The sequence below is a fragment of the Emydura macquarii genome, unplaced genomic scaffold (genome assembly GCF_026122565.2).
Source record: "Emydura macquarii macquarii isolate MOO-44397 ecotype Brisbane River unplaced genomic scaffold, CSIRO-AGI_Emac_v2 contig_2676, whole genome shotgun sequence".
Lineage (NCBI taxonomy): Eukaryota > Metazoa > Chordata > Testudines > Chelidae > Emydura > Emydura macquarii.
The window spans coordinates 9,759,849-9,782,818 of NW_027132813.1; the positions used below are offsets into that span (position 1 = coordinate 9,759,849).

The 22,970-nt window shown below is 42.7% G+C and overlaps 1 protein-coding gene across 3 annotated transcripts in view; it reads left to right on the forward strand.

The window, feature by feature from the left end:
* LIN9 (lin-9 DREAM MuvB core complex component) overlaps positions 1–18,700 on the forward strand; it is a 67,244-nt gene extending 48,544 nt beyond the window's left edge. The window contains exons 11-15 of one of the 3 annotated variants that reach the window (XM_067565389.1): positions 8,073–8,153; positions 11,679–11,804; positions 16,009–16,191; positions 16,383–16,480; positions 17,185–18,700. In XM_067565389.1, the coding sequence (XP_067421490.1) occupies positions 8,073–8,153; positions 11,679–11,804; positions 16,009–16,191; positions 16,383–16,480; positions 17,185–17,290 (594 nt within the window). In that variant the 3' untranslated portion in view covers positions 17,291–18,700. The remainder of the gene's footprint in view (positions 1–8,072; positions 8,154–11,678; positions 11,805–16,008; positions 16,192–16,382; positions 16,481–17,184) is intronic. The other 2 variants (XM_067565390.1, XM_067565391.1) reach the window with 2 other exon arrangements.
* Positions 18,701–22,970: the final 4,270 nt, after the last annotated feature.

Here is a 22,970-nt window from a genome sequence, read left to right on the forward strand (position 1 = left end):
GGTGCGCATATAGGGTTCCATCCAGCTGACAGTTCCATCAATGCCTGAGGCATTTCAGGAAGCAAGGGATGTCGTGGCACTACCATTGCCTCCAACTCCCGGGTCCTCATCACCGGAGAAGGTGAAGACACCGGTCTTGAGGGGAAAGCCCCCAATGGGCCCTCCACAGTGGTCGCACCACTTGCACATACTGTGCTGCTCTTCAGTGTCCCTTGTACTGCGGTCACCAGTGCAGAGGAGGTCCCTGTGCCCTCGGCACCGTTCATCGAGATCCCTTTCATGATCTCCCCCATCTGCAAGCGCGTACTGGTCAAAGCAGCACCCATCACGCTCGCAGCACCGCTGGTCCTTGACTCCCCAGTCCCAATTCCCAACGTCTCGGCACCGATCTGGGGAATCACGATGGCAATCCCCATCTTTGCACCATTCTCCCGAGTGACGCTCATCAGAGCATGACCAACCCCGCGGCTCAAGGCACCAGTCCTCTTCCCCAGGCATCACTCCCCGGCACCGTGAGTCAGTCAAGTGGCAGAATCAACAGCCCCACCTTGGTCACCAGAGGTGGAGTTCTGTTCCTCTGCATTGGAGTGAGAACTTAGTCCTGAGCCAAGTCGGCACCATCACAAGACACATAACGGTGGGACAGTACCTTCAACATTGGGCTGGCCTCAAAGCCAATGGCCAATGGCCAATTCACTGGCCTTATTGGAACCCGTGGGGTTTCCCCATATGCCAGGTCCCTGCTCATACCGCTCTTCAACTAAGTGCTTGGCAGTACTGCCAACACACCAGGAATTGCAGGACTCTGAATCGGACCATAGTTCCAAGCCTCGGGCATCCACATTAGCCCAGGCTCAGGAAGGGAGGCTACTTCCTCCTCCTCCCCGGGTCTTGCCATCATTCTCTTGGTCCCTGGATGAAGCGGAACCCTCTGTACCGCTGGACGACTTCAGGGCTCATCAGGAGCTTCTCAAGAGGATGGCGTCCTACCTGGGCATAGAGGCAGAGGAGCTCAAAGACACCTCTGACACCCTTTTGATGTGCTAGCAGCTGAGGTGCAGGCCCAGGTCATGCTGCCAGAACATGACGGAGTACTCATGGTGGTCAGGGCACTGTGGCAAACTCCATCGTCATTGCCACCGACATCAAAAAGGTCCGAGAAGAAGTATTATGTCCCTGTTAAGGGATTCGAATGTGTATTCACTCATGTCCCCCTCCCCCAGGATCCCTTGTAGTGGCTGCAGTCAACAAGAGGGACAGGCAGGGCCAACCAAGTTTCTACCCCAAAGAACAAAGATGCAAAGCATCTGGACTTGTTTGGTCGAAAGATTTATTCTATGGCTAGCTTGAAATTCAGAATCGCAAACCAACAGGCCCTCTTGGGGAGGTACAATTGTAACATCTGGAGCTCGCTGGTTCGGTTCAATGAGCTGCTACCTCAGGACTGTTCCCAGGATTTCGCCATCATATTGGAGGAGGGGAAGATGATGGCCCGGGCGACCGAGAAAGGCATCTCTGGATGTGGCGGATTCATCAGCGTCATCTATGACCTCCGCTGTATCCATGGATAGGTGCTCCTGGCTGCAATCCTCCAGCCTGTCACAAGAGGTGCAGCGATCAATCCAGGACCTTCCATTTGGTGGCAGCACCCTTTTTTCAGATCAAACAGATGCCAGCCTCCATGGATTAAAAGATTCCAGAGCCACCTAATGATCATTGGGCCTATACGCTCCTCAGTCTTCTAGGAAACAGTTTCAGCCACTTCAGCAGCAACCTCGGTTCCAAGGACCTGCTCGCTCTTCCTTTTACAGAAGAAGGGATAGGGACAGGGGTTTCAATCACCATCGCCTGGCCCTATAACCCCCTCTCCTTCGCAACGCGGAACCTCTCATCACCCCAGTCGCCGGAGGCAGCAGTTTTGATCGTGCACCTGAGGATGACACCCCAGTCTCAATCCAGGATCCACTCCCCAGGCCTTTCCTGAACCGTCTTTTCCCTTTCTTTCATGCATGGGGCCATATAACATTGGACTGTTGGGTCCTCAGTATTATCGCAGAGGGCTATAACCTGTAGTTCTCTGCAACCCCACCCAACCATCCCCCTTCCCCTCCCTCTTCAGGGACCCCTCTCACGAACATCTTCTTGTTCAGGAGGTGCAGGCCCTGCTAAAGGTAGAGGCTGTGGAGAAAGTCCTTGTGGATTTGTGGTGGAAAGGATTTTATTCCCTCTATTGTCTCATCCCCAAAACAAAAGGCAGGCTCAGGCCTATTCTGGAACTGCGGCTTCTCAACAAGTATCTCAAGAGACTGAAGTTCCACATGGTCTCCTTAGCCTCCATTATCCCTTCCCTGTATCCAGGAGACTGGTATGCCACCTTCGACCACGTATTTCCACATCTCAATTGGCCCTGGACACAGAAGATTCCTCAGGTTTGTGGTGGTTCAAGACCACTACCAGTTCATAACACTATCCTTCGGCCCCAAGAATATTCACGAAATGCATGGTGGCCACACATTTTAGGTGTCAAGGGGTCCAAATTTATCCCTGCCTGGACAATTGGCTAGTCAAAGGCAAGTCCCAATCCCAGGCGCAACATAGTCAGGATCTGGTCATCGACACTTGTCACCGATTGGACCTATTGATAAATGAACAAAAGTCAATGTTATCTTCAGTCCAGCGAATAGAGTTTATTGGAGCGGTGCTCGACTCCACACGGGCCAAAGCTTTCCTCTCAGAGTCCCAATTTTACTCCATGGTGACCCTCATCAGAGACATTCAAATGTCTGCCATTACCACGGCTCTTGCATGCCTCCAGCTTCTGGTCTACGTGGCAGCTTGCACTTACATGGTGCAGCATGCTCGATTGCGGCTCAGACCTCTTCAATCATGGCTGGCTTTGGTCTACTTCCCGAGCAGACAAAATTTGAGCCGAGTAGTAAGGGTACCCTCGCAAGTGCTGGCATCCCTGAGCTGGTGGTCCAACCCACTGTCTGCGTTGCAAGGCCTGCTCTTCAAAGGCCTAATTCTTCAGTGACCCTTGTGTCCGATGTTTTAGACCTGGGTTAGGGCACTCGTATTAGCAAAGGTCGCAGCATCCAAAAGACCAGGTCCCAAGCAGATCGCAACTTCCACATAAATGTCAAAGAGCTCAGGGTAATCACACTGGTGTGCCAGTTGTTACTTCTGTACATGGAAGGCAAGGTAGTACAGGTTCTGACGGACAACACCAGCGCGATGTTTTACATCAACAGGCAGGACGGAGCCTGCTCTTTGGAGCTGTGTCAGAAGGCTATGTGCCTGTGGGACCTGGCCATTCACAACAATTTCCATATCCTGGCTTCTCACCTGCCGGGGTCAGGAACACCATGGCAGACAAGCTCAGCAGGTCCTTCTTACCTGGCCATGGTCACTTCATCCTCAGGTTACAGCTACCGTCTTCCAGAAGTGGGAAACTCCCCAAGTGGACCTCTTCACATCCAGTCTGAACAAGAAATGCGAACAGTACTGCTCCATCCACAGACTTGGCGAGGGGTCACTGTCCGATGCCTTTCTTCTTTCGTGGTCAGGGACTCTCATGTATGCATTTCCTTCGACACCGTTGATACACAAAGTCCTGTTAAAGATCAAGAAGGACAAGGCAGATGTGATTTTCATAGCAGCCACGTGGCTGAGACAACATTGGTTCAGCAACCTGTTAGAACTCTTTGTTGGCCATCCCATACACACACACTGGAGCAATCGCATCTGTCAGACTTGCTGTCACAGGACGGGGGCTACCTCTTACACCCAGGCTTGACAACCCTACATTTGATGGCATGAAGCTGATTGGTTGAACAAAGATGAGCAGGAGTGTTCCTCTCAGGTCCAAGATGTTTTGATGGGCAGTAGGAAACCTTCCACCAAGGCATCCTATTTAGCCAAGCGGAAGAGGTTCTCCGACTGGGCACTGAACCATGGGCTCCTGCCTCTGCGAGCCTCAATACAGTCAATTCTGGATTACTTACTGTATCTTAAGCAGCAAGAACTAGCAATCTCATCAATAAAAGTCCACCTTGCGGCTATTTCAGCTTTTCACCCCCCAATACAAGGGAGCTCTGTCTTCTCCCACTACATGACGGGTAGATTCCTTAAAGGCTTAGAGAGGCTTTTTCCTCAGGTACACAACCCTCTACCCCCCGGGAATGGAATCTGGTGCTGGCACAGCTTATGGGCTCCCCCTTCAAGCCCTAGCAACTTGCTCCTTATTGCTCCTTTCATGGAAAGTAGCTTTCCTAGTAGCTATCACCTCGACACACAGAGTGAGTTGTGGGCTCTCACCTCAGAACCACCGTACACCGTTTTCTGTAAGGACAAAGTCCAGTTGCAGCTGCACCTGCCTAAAGTTGTTTCCCAATTCCACAACAACCAGGACACTTTCATGCTAGTGTTCTATCCTAAGCCACATAGATCTGCCGAGTAGCATAAATGGCACACCCTTGGTGTTAGGTGAGCATTGGCCTTTTATATTGACATAACTAGACCCTTTTGTAAGACTTCCCAGCTCTTTGTTGCTCTAGTGGAGAAAATGAAGGGATTACCTGTTTCATCTCAAAGGGATCTCTCCATGGATATCTTCCTGTATTTAGCTATGCTATGAGCAAGCGAATTTGTCGCCACCAGGGACTGTCACAGCTCACTCCACCAGAGCGCAAGCATCATCACTGGCCATCCTGGCACAAGTACCAATACAAGATATTTGTAAAGCTGCTACCTGGTCCTCAGTACCTACCTTTACATCCCACCATTCCATAGTGCAACAGGCTCAGGATTACGCTAGCTTCAGGAGAGCGGTTCTACAGACAGAACATCCATGAACTCCGAGCCCACCTCCAATGATATTGCTGGTGAGTCACCTAGAATGGAATCGACATGAGCAAGCACTCGAAGAAAAGACGGTTGCTTACCTGTAGTAACTGTTGTTCTTCGAGATTTGTTGCTCATGTCCATTACATGACCCGCCCTCCGTCCCCATTGTTGGAGTTGATGGCAAGAAGGAACTGAGGGGGCACAGGGCCGGCAGTGCCTTGTATACTGCGGCATGAGCATGTGACGCCAGAGGGCACCAGAACCAGCCTTATGGATACTGATGAGTTGCACACACACCTAGAATGGAATGGACATGAGCAATACATCTTGAAGAACAACAGTTACTACAGGTAAGCAACCATCTTTTACTACAGCATTGCTGCAGAAATGGAACTTGTCCTTTGCTCTTCATCCTGCAATCTTTGTTTTTTTCAGGCTACAATTACAATGCTTTAATCTTGTGCAAAGGAAAAATATGTCCTCTTCGATTCATAGAAAAGCCCAAAGAAGCTTTAAAAACATTCTCCGGGCTTATAAACCCTGCAGAAATTCCATCGGACATTACAACAATCAAAAGTTTCATTTGCACTTTATATGCAAAGTCAGACATGAAATTCATGACTAATACATGATTTAATAAGACAAAAGAAAATACTAGATAATTAGAAATCTCCTTTAGAGAATCTTATGCAGTGAGCCAAACCTTTTATCTTAATATAAACCACAGCTAGTAGAGAAAATCAGGTATACGATCTGGAAGACTGCTGACATATCAGATCCTGACACACCAGATTTTGTCAAGGTCCATCCAGAGGGCAACGAGTGGCTACACAAGGAAGGCCAGCATATTTTAAAGTGGTTTATAGAAGACCTGATACCTCAAGAAATCTATGTGGAACTTGATGAAACTATGCTTCATGTTGATAGTGGTTATATTTATCATTTTGTTTACCTAATGATTCAAAATCTAACTCATCAGAGATTGGAATGTTTTCACAGAAATGAAGTATTACTGTTAACGTTATGCAGTTATTTATAACATAAATAAATGGTGGTTATATACGTATTCAAGTTATTTGTTAATATTTATTAAACGTTTTATTGAAAGATTTCATTTTGAAAAAAAATATATAATAGGTTATGTATCTTCAAAGGAGTTTCCACCAGCCTCTAATTGCAATTAATTGTGGGTACTAATTATAATGTTTAGAAGTCTAACAGTTGATTTGTGATCAGGGCAGGTTGTAAAGGAGAGCAGATTCTCCCAACACTGGTGGGTGACACTGAAGTCAGACTTCCCAATCAGCCACAAACAGTGCTTCTGATTCCCCACACTGGTTATCAAGAAGCCAAAATAAAAAATATACACAACCCCCTTTACTGCATTTCAGTCTCTGGCTCCCAATCAGCCGCTAGGTCCAGTAAAGAGGCCAGTTATTTAAAACTCTATGCTCTTTACCACAAAGATTTCTCCTGACCCCAAAGGATCAGCCACAGTACCAGATCAATATAAGTTTGGATCTTTCCCAAAATACCACACTGCCAGCCAATCCTTTAAGTAACTAAAACTAAAAGTTTATTATAAAAAGCAAGAAACAAACTATAAGAGAAATGTTAAAGGATTAAAGCAATCACATACATACAAATAACTGGAAAGTCCATATATATTAGGTTTCTAGTAGAATTGTGCAGTTTGCAGGCTTGTATAGTCCCTCTGGTATACATCCAGTACCTGGATGGGTCTCAGTCCTTTGTTTCACAGCTTCAGTTCAGTTCAGTTGTAGATAAGTTGATCCAGAGGTAGGTGAAGATTTGAAGACAAAGACTGAAAGAGAAAATGGATCTAGGGCAGCTGCCTTTTATGTCCTTTGGTCTATGCCATGCTGCTTGTGGAAATTTACAGGAATAAGATGGAGTCCAGAGTCACATGAGTAAGTCCTGGTGACTCATCAGGTATATCCCTGGCTTCTACCCCTGGGCTCCCTTGTACCTGTGAATTTCTTAATGGACCATTAAGCATGCTAGTGCTGCAGCCATCCTGTCTGGGGTGTCGCCCAGACACAGCACAATTTGAAATACAGATATATCAAATATATCCTTAACTTCCATTACACATATAACACATGAACACAAACATTATCATCTTACTTAGCACATTGTAGCCTTTCTAACAGTACCTGACACAGCATATCTCACATGAATTATTACGATTTTGACATACTGATGTTAAATAAGATAATAAACGCCCCCCTCCCCCAATCCAGCCAGCATGACATCTAACACTCAATTTTCCAGTCTGAGAAATATAATCTTTTTCCTCTTTACCACTGGACAACTGTATTTCTTGTAAAGCAGGAGAGTTCTAAGTTCTGCAGTGCTGTGTGGCTGTGGCACATCACAAATCCCCCTGCTGTTTCTCCTCTCCATTCTCCTCCCCTTTCTCCACATAGGAGCAAAGGTCAACACCAGCCAATCACTATGGCTTGATGGCGGGGTCATGTGGTGTTCTCCTCACACAGGTGGGAACTTGTGAGGTATAAGCAGGCACAGGCGGCCCACCAGAGTGGATAGCAGCACTCCCCATGGCCGTCCCTACGGCAGTGCAGGCCTTTGGCAAATCACACAGTGTGGGCCGCCTGCCTCCCAGTTGGGACCAGGCGGGAAGCAGGCGGCTGCCACTTGACTTCCCCAGATGTCGGTGGTTGCCGCTCGCCTCACTTCACTGGGTTTTTCGCCGCGTACCCCCTGCCTGTGTCTCATGTACCTCCAGGGGTGCGGTTATCACCGGTTGAGAAACTGTAGTCTAGGGCATTGCTAGTGAGTCCATCAAAAGGGTGAAAACCTTATGGGGAAGGAGATGGCAAAACAGCTGATCTCTACTGTAGTCCATAATAATTGCATCCACAGCCTTGCTGTGCGGAAGTCCTATGGTATAGCTTCAGGCTGTTCGGAGGGAAGGATTCTGTTCATTTCAACCCTGAACTCAGTCTTTGTGTAGGGAATTTCACCACTATTCTTTGGCTTTATTCAGGTAAGGGTCTCTGAAAATATTTATAATTTCTGTGAAAAAAACTTTTTTATTTATAAATTAAATACATCTTTAGTCAGCTACACTGAGCAGTGTCTTTGAGCAAAAAGTGTCTGATATTTTTCAATAATTTTTATCATTCATTTCTAAACCCATTTAAAACTGTTTCTTAAAAAATATTTCCTTTCTTTGTCTCTAGACCAGGTTATCAAAAATCCTTATGATCAAGAAGGAGCACATCAAGCAGTTAAGGGAGATGAACACAGAAGCAGAAAAGCTGGTAAGAAGATGTTATTTTTTCAGTTCTTGAACAGGTTTTAATATCCTGTTTTATAAGTATCTGCTACAATAAAAAATAATCTTCATACAAACGGAGACAGTAGTACTAATAATCAGTGAGGAGTGGACTACCATGTGGTTGAAGCATAGGTCTAGGTTCCGTTCCTGCCTGGGTATGACTTTGAAAATAAAGATATATATCTTTTGCATAAAAAAATCTAAATAAATAAAATAAATAAATAAAACTTACCGAGCTCTCACATTTCCCATTGGGAGCTGCAAGTACTCTAAGGTAGGCATCCAAACATTAAGGATTCAATTTTTTTAAATGCCTGACATAACCGCTGTGTGTGTTTCCCTAAATATAAAATTGAGATAATACCTTCCTCACATCAGTTCTGTGAGGCTTTAATTATGTGATGTTTGTGGTATATCTTGAGAACCTTGGGGAGAAGTTCTTACAGTAATGCAAAGTCATTATTTTATTAATGTAATTATGCAAGTGACATTTATCTATACTCTATTGATTTCAACCTAAAAAATAACTTTAAAACATAGGATTTCTATCCAAAACTCTGGGCTTTCTTGACATACATTTAAAAACACAATACTAGAGTACTTATAACATAATCATCACAACGGTTTTCCTTACCACACCATATTTAATCATCAATCAGCAGACCAAAATTACTTAAGACCATCCCCTACCGTGCATTGCCACTAGATAGGTATCTCTCTTTCATTTGCCTCTGCCAATAAAACAGATGGCTTTTCAATGTATAAGTGGGAAGGGGGAGTAAAAGACCGGAGGGGAATCGAGGCGGGGAAAGGGAGACTTTTCTCTACGTTGAAAACTATAAGGCCTGGATCTTCAAAGATACTTACATGCCTAATCTGCAGATTTTATGAGTTCTGTTTTTAGGCACTGCTGTAATCCACAAAACTCCCACTTGGCTGCTTCCTAACCCTATAGGCACCTAAACTCACTCAGTTTCTAAGATTTTGTAGGAAAAGTTTCCTAGGCGCCTCTGTTTCTGTCTGTAGGCATGCACTCTGCTGTCTCACTCTAGGTGATTGGTCACCTGTCTCCCACCTATGCCCAAGAGTGATCCACGAACTGGGGGAAATAAGCATTCCTCCACCTAACTCCCGTGCAAGGCCCGATCCAGTAGGTATGCTCAGACGTTGCCTAACTCCACACAAAATGATGATATGAAAGAGGAGCATCATATAACCCTTTAGCCTACTAGTCAGGGTACTCACATGAGATGTGAGAGACCACTGCTTCAAGTTACCCCACTGCCTGATGAGAAGGGATTTAAAGGGGTATCAGCCACCTCTCAGGTGAGTGTTCTAACCACTGGACTATGGGGTATCCTGATGTGGGGCTTTCTCAATTTTGCCTGTTGAAGTTTTCACCTTAGCTGAATAATTGACTATTAACTGGGCCAGAGAGAGAGTGAGAATGACTCTGTAGTCCCTTGCTTAGGACACTTGCCTGAGAGGTGGCAGATCCCTGTTCAAATCCCTTCTCCTCATCAGGCAGAAGGGAGACTTGAACTAGTGGTCTCTTACTAGGCAAGCACCCTATATGTTGCCCTTTAGGTTATATGAGAGGGCCTCCTTCAGCTGTTTTGTGTAGATCTAAGCAGCCTCTGAGCATGCCCACCAGACCAGGCTCAGCATATGAGGGGCAGTGGCGCTGAGGACACGCCATCCTTGTCAGCCTCTCTCATTTGCTAACTTAGGCAGCTCCCCACCTAGCATGCTGGCTTTTGTAAGTCATATTCTAATCCACTTATCACTCCACTTGCATTGTGTTGGGAGCCTAGGCACCTAACTCAGGCTTTGTTGATCATAATGTTGTCCCTGTGATTTGCTAGGTGCCTAAAAGTTAAACATTGCAGTGCTCAGTATTGTAACACCTAAGTCCCTTTGGGGATCCAGACCTAAGTGCTTAAAATTATGCGCAAAACATTTAAGGTTTTTAATGTGGATAAAAGATTTCTCCTTCTTAACCCTCTCCTTCCTCTAACCACCTGCGGGCACATGTGTGCTCATTCTTTCTCTCCATTCCCCACTCTCCCATTCCTATGTCCACCATCCCCTTCTCCTACCTCATCCCAACCTCCCATCTCCAATGCTGGCATTATTATTTCACTCTCCTGTGAACTAACTGTGCTGTCTCGTAATTTTTTTTAAAGAAAATTGTTTCTGCTGTACACTTTAATCATTAAAATCTATGTAGCTGTAGCACAAGAGGAGTTAAAATAAATTACATATAAAGTTTGTCACAAATTTTAAATCTAATGCTGAAAAATATACCGCTTCTTAAAATTTGCTTAAAAAATTTAACTAACAATCTGTGACACTTATACAAAAACAATCTATAAAACAGGTTGGAATTACAGAAAGCCTTCTCTCGTTACACAAGTGTGCCAGCCCTAAAATATGAACATATCACTCAACTACTAAATCACAAATTAACCTTCATGAGGAAGGAAGAAATGAGACGCATCAAGGAAAATAAAGAATATTGGGACAAACAAAGAAGCAACAAGAGGGAAGGTGAACAAGGATATATGTTCAATTGGACATATTTACGTCTTTTTAGCCTAAATAGGGATATGGGGTATTTTAAATCTCCTCTGTGTTATTCATTGCTCTGTAAATAAGCTTCTTATACAGTAACTTTTGTGAATGCTCATGGCTATTCTAATCATACTAGAGGAGGTGATACCTTTCCAGTGGGTTATGTTCTTAACTTGTCTTCAGTCCGTTTCCATCTTTAAAATGTATTTCATTTAATCAAAAATCTTTTCCCAGACACTAACTACTCTTGAGCATGACCAAAATAATATAAAGCTCTAGATACGTTTGTGAATTCTTTAAAGACTTTATCAATTAGCTAATTTTGATAAAATAATTTTTGATTAAAATGAATCAGACTGACAAGGCTGGTTTTTGTGTTAAAAGCGTAATTCTTTTATAACCATTATAAATTAGTGAGCAGTTTAATATAAAGTAAGTGGAACTGCTTAATCAAACTCAAAGCAGGCCCTAAATTAGTACATTAGTGTCTGGCAATAATAATAGTTTCTAAATGACACAATGCAGGGGGCTCCTTAACGGGCTACTCATACATAAAGTGGTACATTTTTAGTTTCATTTTTTTGAAGGGACAAGTTAGTGTTCTTTAGAGGTTTTGTCTTTGGTATATTATTCCTATATGAGGACTGTAAAAAAAAAAAAAAAAGTTGTATCTGCCTCAGTTATCTAAACAATACATAAGCCAATGAAATTAATTCAGCTAAGTCATTTTGTATTTTGGAGAAGTAGCAGAACAAATCTGGGGGGAAAAGGATTGGTGTATAAATTCTTCAACTTAAAATGTTACAAGAAGGACAAGTTAAAGGTGATAGTGGTTATTCAAGAGACACATCTAGACAGTAAAGTGCAACTTTAGCAAATACAAATGTATAGTATTTGTGATACAGAAGCTTCATATGCTTTGTCTTCTCCACAGAAATCCTATTCCATGCCCATCAACATTGAGTTTCAGAGAAGATATGCAACTATTGTTCTAGATCTAGAACAACTGAACAAGGACCTAAACAAAGTTTTGCATAAGGTTCAACAGTACTGTTATGAGGTAATAAGTTGCTAACCTCTTAGTTTATTTGACATTGTATTTAACATATAAATAAGTCAATTGCAATTTCACATATAAAAAGAACGAATTCAAAACTTTAAGTAACTTAATAGAGTTACTTAAATAGAGTTACTTAAAACATAAACTTAATAGAGTTACTTAAATATACTCTTAATAGAGATGAATTCAAAACTTTAAGTAATTTGGGCCATATGTGCTTTCCTTTCTCTTTCCTTTCTTTCTGAATATGAGGCTGTGTATACACTAGAAAGTTTTGTCGACGCAAGTTACAGTGGTGATCAGAAAGCGCTATTATTACATTGCTTGTGCCTGTGTACATAGCACTCAGTATGTCACTGAAGCACGTCCGTGCATGCTGCTCTAGAATCAATATTAGAGCAGTGCACTGTGGCAGCTATCCCATTGTGCAACTCACCACTTTGTACCACTAGGAGTTATGGGAAGGCCTTTGGGATGCCGTGCATCATAGGCGCAGGCTGTACATCCCATGATGCATTGATTTCCATCCCGTCATTCTGTGGGTTTCCAACTGCTTTTCACAGCATTTTTCAACGACCCATTTCCTGAGCGCCTGCCATCTCTGTCTGAAAGGATGGTTCCTGTGGTGTTCTCCCACTGTTGCTGTAAATGTTCTGAACACATTGCAGCTGGTCGTGCAGTATATCATGACCGCCCAATTGAACTGGAATCCAAGGAGCCTGACCTATTGTGTGCCATGCAAACAAACAGCACCACATTCCTGTTTGCATTCATGGAGCATCTGCACAACGTGAACTGCTGCTTTTGGGCATGTGAGACAAGCACTGAGTGGTGGGATCGCATCACTATGCAGGTCTGGGATGACAAGCAGTGGCTGCAGAATTTTCGAATGTGCAAAGCAACCTTTATGGAACTCTGTGAGGAGCTTGCTCCTGCCTTGCAGTGCAAGTACATCAGAATGAGAGCTGCCATCTCGGTGGAGAAGCACATGGTGATCGCCGTGTGGAAGCTGGCAACTCCAGACTGCTGTGAGTCGGTCTCTAATCAGTTTAGAGTCGGGTAGTCCACCATTGGCATTGTATTTTTGCAAATGTGCAGGGCCATTAATCGCATCCTGCTGTGAAGGACTGTCACTCTGGGCAGTGTTCGTGAAATAGCGGATGGCTTCATCTTGCGATGGAGTACATAAACAGAAAGGGGTACTTCTCTATGGTGCTGCAAGCTCATGTGGATCACCATGGGCATTTCACCGACATCAGGGAAGGTTAGGACATCAGGAAGCTGGTCAGGGAAGGTGCATGACGCAGGCATCTTCAAGAACGCTGGCCTGTACAGAAAGCTGCAAGCTGGACATTCTTTCCATACCAAAAGATTCCAGTGGGGAATGTTGAAATGCCCATAGTGATCCTGGGAGACCCAGCCTACCCCTTAATCCCATGGCTCATGAAGTCTTATGCAGGCAACCTGGATAGCAGCAAGGAGCATTTCAGTAACAGGCTGAGCAGGTGCCAAATGACCGTTGAATGTGCATTTGGCAGATTAAAGGCTTGCTGGAAGTGCCTTTATGGTAAGCTAGACCTCAATGAGGAAAATATTCCCATGGTTAGAGCCGCCTGCTGTATGCTCCGTAATTTATGTGAAACTAAGGGTGAAAAGTTTGCTCCTAGCTGGAGCGCAGAGATGAATCGTCTGGCAGGTGACTTTGAGCAGCCTGATGCCAGGGCTGTTAGAGGGGCACAACGGGGGACAGTTCGAGTCAGGGAGACCTCGAGGGACTCTTGACAATGAGCCCCAATAAGGTGACTTTGTAAAAAGCAGTGTGTCATGCTGACTGCTATCCAGCTTACACTGTGTATCAATGAGAGGTGCAACCAACATGTGCAAAAGACAGAGTGCTTATTCTTAAAATACTATGTTTTTATTAAATAACAGTAATTGACAACAAACACAAAAACAGGGCTGGAAGAGAGAAAACAGTGAGGGGAAGTGTGAGCTATCACAATTGTGTGTAAGTCCAGCTCTCGTTCTGATAGCTGTCTGGAGGGGTGGAGGGAAGGGGTAACATCACGGGCCAGGACTTTGGTACGCATGTGTGGGTGGAGTCTGTGGAGGGCACAGATAGTGGTTCTGTATTGGCTGCAATGGGGGGTTAGCACACATGATTTCAGTCTGCAGCGTGATTAGCAAGTTTAGCAGCTCTGTTTGCTCGTCTGTGGCTTTTATCATGCACTCATCACCTGCCATCACTCAGTCCTGGTTTTCCTTTTTGTCTTGGCGATCCGTGCATCTCCATGTCCTTTTTTCTTTCTTGTCCACCTCAGAGGAGTTCTTGGAACATCTCCTCTTTGCTCCTCCAAGGTCTTTTTCTTATCAGCTGCCACATTCAGCAGGTGTTGGATGTTTGACCACCAAGGTCACATCTGTAGAAGCACAATAATCAATGAACAGTAGCATTATTTTGCGTGTGACAGCAGCGTTGTGCATCACCATTAAATATACCTGTCTCTCATCTCCCCTGGCAAGCATGTAGCTCCACAGTAAAGCAGGGCATGGTGAGTTTTTCCCATGGGTTTGGAGGGAGTCATAAAACTGGAGAAGAAGTTACGGGTAGAAGGTTGTTTGGGGTCTCCATACAGGTTGAGAGGGACAAAATTGTAAATTGTGCCACCATTTTCTGCAGGTAGGGGCCATAGAAGCCAATATCTCACTCCACAGAAAAAGCAGGGATGCTAGCAGCTTCAAACTGGGCCACTGTGCTGCTCACCTGTGTGCTGCTTTGGTCCCTGCACAAGTGAATGCCAATTGGTGCAGCAAAATTTCCTTCAACAGCAGAAGGAACAAAGCTGCTCTGCCAAGGAACCTTTGACAGTGGATTTGAGAGTACTCCAGGAAAGTTTTCTTGAGATCTCCCTGGAAGATTCCCGTGAAATCTTGGCATGCAGTAACACGTTTCTCCACCTCACTGCCTAGCTGAAAAGGGGGATGGGAAGCACATGCAAACGCATCTACTGTTGTGCATTTCTATCCTTTCAACCACCTCTATAACGCAAAAAACCAAAGGACAGTTTTATCTGATGTACACAAGCAGCATCCGATTAAAAAAAACCACTTACCTGAGCACCCCTCTCCTGCATCCGGCACGCCAGAGCTGAAGGGTTGAGACTGGCTGCAACCTTCCAGGATTGAGAAGAGCTCCTGACTCCCCACCTCATCAAACAAACCGGTCCTTGGCCCTGGGTCATCCTCCAACTCCACCTCCTTGTCAACAACTTCGTCGGGGTTGATTCCAGTGTCTGCTGGCCGCAGAGCCGTGGAGGTATCTACGGGTGTCTAGGGGATGGAGGTGGGGTCGCTATTGGGGATGGCTTCTAGCTCCTTATAGATGCGGCAGTCTTTGACTCTGCATCAGAGCAGCTGTTTGCCTCTCTGGCCTCCTGGTAGCTCTTCCACATCTCCTTGATTTTCTCTTGGCACTTCAATGTGTCCCATTCATAGCCCTTCTCTGCCATGACTCGAGAAATCTGGCCATAGTTATCATAGTTCCTACGGTTAGAGCAGAGTTGAAACTGCATGACTGACTCTCCCCAAATGCTTATCAGGTCCAACAGCTCCACTGTGCTCCAAGCGGGAGAGCGTTTTGTGCTTGGAGCCGCCGTGGTCAGCTGGGATGATGCGATATCTCCACGCGGACCAAGCAGGAAGTGGAATTTTGAAAACTCCTGGGAATTTAAAGAGGGAGTGGCGGGTGGCTGGAAGAGCAGCAGAGTTCAAACTGATGGCCAGAGCAGTCAGGATTGGCATTGTGGGACACTTCCTGGAGACCATTTCTTTCAACATAACCAAGCAGGGTGCGTACACAGACACTTTGTCGATAAACGTCTGTCGATAAAAGCGCTACACCTCTCATTGAGGTGGTTTTATTTTGTCGAAAAAATGGCAGTTGCGTCAGCGGGGGTTGATTACAGTGTGTATACCAACAGTGTTTTGTGAACAAAAGCTGATTTTGGTCGACAAAACTCTCTAGTGTCTATCAGTGGTCTACCAGTGGTCAATGGACTGTTTTGGTTAAAAGTATGAGGGCCGATTATTTTTGCAGGCTGTTCTCTTGTGAAATGCCCTTTGAAATTGATTGCCAGTTCACTATGTAGAATCACAAGCTGTAGAATCAGATCCTTATTCTTTATTTCTAAATATATCCATGTAGCTTGCTCCAGACCAAGGCCTCCAGCCTGCAGACCAGCCAACAGATCTGAGGCGCAGATGTGAAGAAGAAGCTCAGGAGATAGTTAGGCAAGCAAATGCATCAACAACAGGACATCTTTGTGTGGAAAACGAAAACCTGACTGATCTGATCTCTAGACTTACAGCAATATTATTGCAGATTAAGGTAAATTGTTTACTAAAAATGTCTGTTTCTTCACACATAATACACAAAATTTTAAAGCCCTGTCAGTCCATAGACATCCTTCAGATTTCTGTGTTGAACTAAGTCGAATATGAATTGTATTTGAATAGAAATTACAATTATGTAATAGAATTGTAGATTAAATTCTAAATTTGTTTTTTAATTTCCTCTAGTGTCTAGCAGAAGGAGGTGACCTGAATTCCTTTGAATTTAAATCACTAACAGATTCATTAAATGACATCAAGAATTCAATAGATTCTTCCAATATCAGGTATTCACTTTTAATAATGATACATACATATTTTTTCATAAATGCATCTTTCATTATTAGTTATTTTTAACACACTTCAGAGGTTAAATGTTTAAGTCTTTGTATAATTAAGTCTAATTCTGCAACTCTTACTCATAGGAATAGTCCTATTGAGAGAAGCTACCTAACTTCTGTAGATACAAAGAGAAATATGCAAGTCTTCTGTCTGAATCTGGAAGTAAAGTTACCTGATACAAATATTTAAATTTATTTAAATTAATCCAGTATAAACTAGAATCTGCTTTGTCATTTAGTCTTCAAAATGTATCTTTACTTTAATATCTTTAATCACACATTGCAGTGCATTTAAATAATTTGGGGCTTTCCTTCTTTCTACTTCACCATCAGACACTACTATATTCATATATTTCCATGAACTTCAGTCTTGCAAAACCTATATACTGGCACGTAGGTGTGGGAACCTTCCTACTGGCTTCATAGGGCTGAAACCCAGTTAATGTTTTTTGCTTTTTTCTCATACGGTAACAGAATTTGATAAAGATATATTGCTCTGTGGCATGTTGACCCTTCTAAACTTTTACTACTTCCTGTGGTCATACCTTGCCTTGAAGACAGTTGGAGTTCATTATAGTCATGTTCAGGTGTGATAAGTTAATAAACTGAGTCTTAAAATGTGGGATTTAACCATTCTTTCTTTTCTTTAGTTGTTTTCAGAATAATGTTGAAATCCATGTTGCACATATTCAGAGTGGCCTGAGCCAGATGGGAAATTTACATGCCTTTGCAGCCAATAACACCAACAGAGACTGAAAAAGATGTCTGTTTATTTCAAGTGTACAGCATGTAATTTTATGATATCCTCTTCCTTTACATATGCTTCACCAAATATCCTAACTGCAGGAAGATAAAGGAAAGGAAAACCTCTAAAAAGGCCATTTTAGGTATACTGTACTGCTTCTTAAGAAACCAGCATTACTGGCCTGCGTTACATTAGATTTTACCATTTGTTATATACATACAGTAGTTTTGCTCAGAGCTAACCTCTGTTAGTAAATACATTTTTTTTATTTTAAACTGAAAGTGTATGAATATGCTTTCAAACAATTTCAACTAAGAATATATCAACTTTATTTCTAAAGTTTGTGTAAATTCTGCCCAACTCATGCTGATGACTTTACTGATGTGTTGAAGACAATGAAGAGGAAATGGTACAAATCAGTGGCTGTTTGGCAGTTCTTTGTTCTTGAAAGCTATAGTTCTAGTACCTGTGAGTCACCATCTCAAACTTTAGTCTACAAATGGTATGGTGAAGCAGTATGTGTATTCCTTACCTTACAAATCAGCAGCAGAATATGGACAGAAAATAGATGAGTGAATAGATAGATATTGTACACTTGGATACTGGCTGCTCTACAAATCAGTTAATACCTTTTTGGAATGTTTAATTTATCATAACTTATATAAGGAGTCTAATGAAGGAATAGAAAAACATAATTTCTAAATTTCCAGGAACAGATTTCTATTTGCCCTCCATACAGGACAAAAAGTCCTGTAATTGATATTTTATACAAATGACTGCTAACATATTGGTTTTCCATTTTTTATTGTTTGCACAACTTTCAACTCAGATAACTGGTTATTCAACAATACCCAGCATATATAAATAAAAAGAGTTTGATAACAAAAGAGATAACCAGTGTTGTGAACTGGCATAAAAATGCCTAGCAGTGTGTTCTGGAATGTTAATTTTGTAAAAAGTGGTTATTGGATTGTTTGTTTAATAGTCTTGTAAAGCTTCAGTGTAATAAATTGTTTCCAGATTTGAATTTTCAGAGATAGCTGTAGAGATGTTTTGATTCTTTTGGATGCCTCATGAAATGAGGTCTTTTATATGTTAATGTATAAAGAAAATGTAAACATTATTTTCAATTTCAGACTTTTGTATAGTTTAAAAAATGCTTCTGTATTGTGTTGGTATTGTCCCACTGCAAAACTTCAGTGCAGAGTTTATATTTAGCTAAACTTTTTCTGTTAATTAAGAAATCCATAAATCTTTTATTCTCAATGAAAATTCTAATTCTAAATAAATTGACCTCTGAGAGTTGGTATATTTTACAAAAATGCAAACTTTTTGCACATAAATGTAGGTCCAGTTTCATTTGAAAAGAAAATATGTGCATAATTAATTTTTTAAAATTCAGCATTTTGGCTTGCTTGGCAAAGTGACTGTTTTAGGAGAGATTTTAAAAGCTACAAGGGAAATTACAGAATAATACTAAGTGATAATCCTGATGAGCTGAACGTGGAAATCTACAAATCTAAACCTAACTTCCTCGTTTTATGAGAATTTACTCTAGAATATCCATATATGATTCCTCTTTCCACCCTACTTCCCCCTTACTTTGTGGTATTATCTTCCATCTGGTAAAGAGAATGGAATGTGTTCTCTGCCAGAACATGTCAGCCTCATTCTTTGAATTGACCATAGGTTTAACCAAAAGATGCTCAGTCTCTACCCCTGCATCAAGGTACTTCGGTCCTAACTGAAGTCAGTGGGACTACTTGAATGCTTAAAGGTAAGCATATGCTTTACTGAATCAGGACTTGAGTATACTAATATCAGGCTGCCAAATAGGCCAGTGTCTACATAATACATACATTCGTATAAAATATAAAGGGATACATATTTTCATCACAATATCACAATCTTATCTCAGAGTGGTGAAGGTAGTGGTTTTTTAATATCTTGATTTTGATTATCTAAATATTTTCTTTTAAAGAATACTCTTACATAGAAAATATCAATTTTGAAAGGGTTTTTTGGTTGAATTACCTATAACTTCTCTGGGATGGTGTAATATATTGTAATAGGAAAAACTATAATATTGATTTATGGTAAAACTATGCATGTGCACTTGTTTTGGGGGTTGAACAATACATGTATTTAATGTGAACTTAAATGATTTTTTTACATTTCTCTTCCAAAAGGATGTCATATTTACATCCAGAGATCACTAATGCAAGAATAATATTTATCTAGGGTCAAATTGTTGTGTTGTGATGAAATTTGCATCTTAGAATTCCCTCACAATGAGTAACAAATGATAGTTCCTCTTCCCTGTAGAGTTTGAAGGTGATCCCGTTGTTGTAGGCTCTGGCCCTAAGACCCACCACATTTTCCACCACTTTAAGTTCTGCCTGCAGCAGTGGAACAAGTTAGTAATTCGATTTCTTCCAACCAGGTTGCTTTATACATTTTATTTGTATTCAATTTTCAGGCAGTAATGATCCCATTTCAACTTCTAGTCTTCCTTTTTCCCTCTTCTCCATTGTGGGATTGCTTGTGCATTGAAGCTTCAACCCTCTGGGTTCTCCAGTTCAGTACCTCTCTCTGCCCTTCACTAAATGGAAGAGTACATAGCACCAGGCTCAGCCAAGGCCAATAGAGCCACAAACTCTGTTTCCTTCCTTTGCTTGTTTTTATACTATAGCTGCAAGGCTAACAAGGCAAAACAGAGGAAGAAGGTCCCAAAACAAAAAAAAAAAATATCTGTTCTCCAAAAAGAATTAGAAGTTGGGTTTCCCCTACTTTCTTCTTTAGTGGGCCTCGTGATCTGTATTGGAACTGCAAGTAACAACTAAAATATTAAACTAAACACAAGGCAATCTCATAAATTACAGGAACCATCGCTGGTACCTAAGGATGGCATAGCAGTTGCCCCAAAGATGAAAGACATGGTCATCCTTCTGGATGGGGACATCTGTCCAAAAGATCCCCTAGTCAATGAGACTAAGGACAATCTGTACAGTTTTCCAAGCTTTGTAAGCAGCCAAGCAGGCATTATTAGCAACAGGATCAACTTGGCCAAGGGGAAGTGGTATTATTCTGAGTTCTGCCCACTTAAATCTCCAAATTGGAATGCCACATAGATCATACAAATGTTCAAAATATGATTAGTTGGCCACACCTGGGCTCATCTTTCTCTTGGAATGACTCCAATTACCTGCTGGTCTCTTTAGGCTTAGCTCCCCCTTAAAAGTATCCTACTGGGCTTTATTGGATCCCTTTGCTTAACTTCTCCTTGGTGGGACTTAGATGCCCTGCTGGGCTCTGCAGAATTGGCTACCCCTTGGTGATGCTCAGATTCTTCCCTGGGCCCCCACTTCTGCCCTCTAACTTGTTGGAGCCACAGGTCAGAATGTGGGGAAAAAGCCAGGTGTATCTACAGAGTTTAACTATATTGGTTTAGAAAGTGAAATAATTGCAACCCCTAATGTGGAAACAGCAATAGCAATAGAAAAGTGCTTATTGCTATAGCTTATTTCAGTAAATTTACTGAAATTTAAATAATTTTATTTGATATAACTGCATCTACAATGGGGGGTTCAACTGATGTAAGTATAGCAAAAAGAGTCTATGCACAGTTTTTGTACTACTGTAATTTAATTGTTGCAGTCCAGTTTAGTTACATCAATACAAAAAGTGTATACAGACCAGCCTTAAGTGGTGATACTCTTCCAAATGCAATCCACTCCTGATGCCAAAATAGGTTGTCATTCACAGTACTGCAGATCTTCATAGGACCACCTCTCTTCTTTTCTTGCAGCTTTGACCAGCAATGAAATAGCAATGTTGCTATTTCAATTAACTCAAATATCCAAAGATGATAACACCTAAGTGAAATTAAAATGAAATTAAGTGAAATAGCTCTTAAAGCTATTGTTTCAGGCTCTCTGACAAACTCAGGTAGAGATTGCTGCTTCAGTTTACGTTTTGTTCACATTGAGAAAAATATATCTTCAATCATGAGGACGAGTGTTGTTTTTTTTAAAAAGCCTAGATTGGGGAGCACAAAATAGCCACATCAAATAGACTCTGTGAGCTCCTAATTCAAGCCCTGATAAAGAGTCTCAGATTTTTCAAGAAGAGCTATAACATTGAGTGAAAATCTAAAGACCAAACATAGACCTGTCATTGGTAAAGAAGATCTGCTTGGTGGAAACCAAATAGAATCATAGAAGATTAGGGTTGGAAGGAACCTCAGGAGGTCATCTAATCCAACACTCTGCTAAATAGTTTGGTTGCTTCCAAGTAGCTTAGTTGGTCTAAGAGTCTTAGGCCATGTCTACGCTACACAGTTTTGACATAAGGCAGCTTATGTTGACCTAACTATCAGGTGTACACACTACAATGTGTGCTTTAACTCCCGTTGCTTTAACTCGCCTTCTGTGCCGACATAATAGAACGACCTTGACGAGAGGCGTAGAGCTTAGGGCAACGTAGTTAGAGTGATGCAGTACAAGTATAAATAGTGCATTGCTTACATCGCCCTAAGTGGCCTCCCACAATGCCCACCATGACCGCTCTGGTCACCGTTTTGACCTCCGCTGCTCTCACATTGTAACTGCCCAGCTGATCAGACCAACTCCATGCAGCAAACGTACTTCTGCCTGGAGTACACAGGAGGTGGTGGATCTCCTGGGTGTGTGGGGAGAAGAGGCTGTGCAGGCACAGCTCCAATCCAGCTGCAGGAACTTGCTCAGGGTATGAAAGGAAGGGCTATGATAGGAACATCCAACAGTGCTTTGTAAAACTCAGAGGACTGCAGCAGGCATATCAGGAGGCAAATAGTTGCCTCTGTTGCGGAGCCGCAGACATGCTGCTTCTTCAAGGATGGGGCAGGGATCAGGGTGGTGGGCAATTGCCCCCACATTGAGTTCCTCTTATAGCCACAGCCCAATACTGAAAAGCAGTGTTGGATCCATGCTTTCTGACACAGGTGACTGGCTCTCAGGTTACCAGGACAGTTGAAAAGCAACTGGAAACCTAGTAGGATGCCCATGAAAAGATGGGATTGTGAAACCTACATTGTCACACTGAACCTGCCCACGTGCGGCATTGCAAACCCTTCCCAAAACATCTTATGGCCAGTCGGTTCCACAGTGGAATAGCTGCCACAGTGCACTGCTCTTTGTCGATGCAAGAGCTGCTTCTGCGAATGCACTGCACCGACACAAGGAGCATAGTGTGGACATGCGACAATGGTTTAATTACAGCAGTTGCTGTATGTCGACCTAACTTTAGCCAACTTAACTTTGTAGTGTAGACACAGCCTGATTCTCACTTTATGTGCAAGAGGTCCTAGGTTCAAATGCTTGATGAGTCCTCACCATATACACATTGGTCATGTTTATCTCATTCCATCCAAAACACCAGGGCCTCACAGCTTCAAAATGGCCCCTCTCAAGATAATTAATCCTTCTTCATGGGGCATACTCTATGATCTGGTGGTCCCTTCTGGCCTTAAGCTCTATGACTCTGTGCTTCAGGGAAGCCATTCCCTGAATGACATCAAAGCTCAATCTACAAGGCTTCTAGGGGACGATGAACAGGAATTGTGCAGAGCATGATCATAGTATTCATTCAGGATATGTCTGCACTGTGGTGTGAAGTCAATTTAATTTCAGTCAACTTTCACCCGCCAAACTT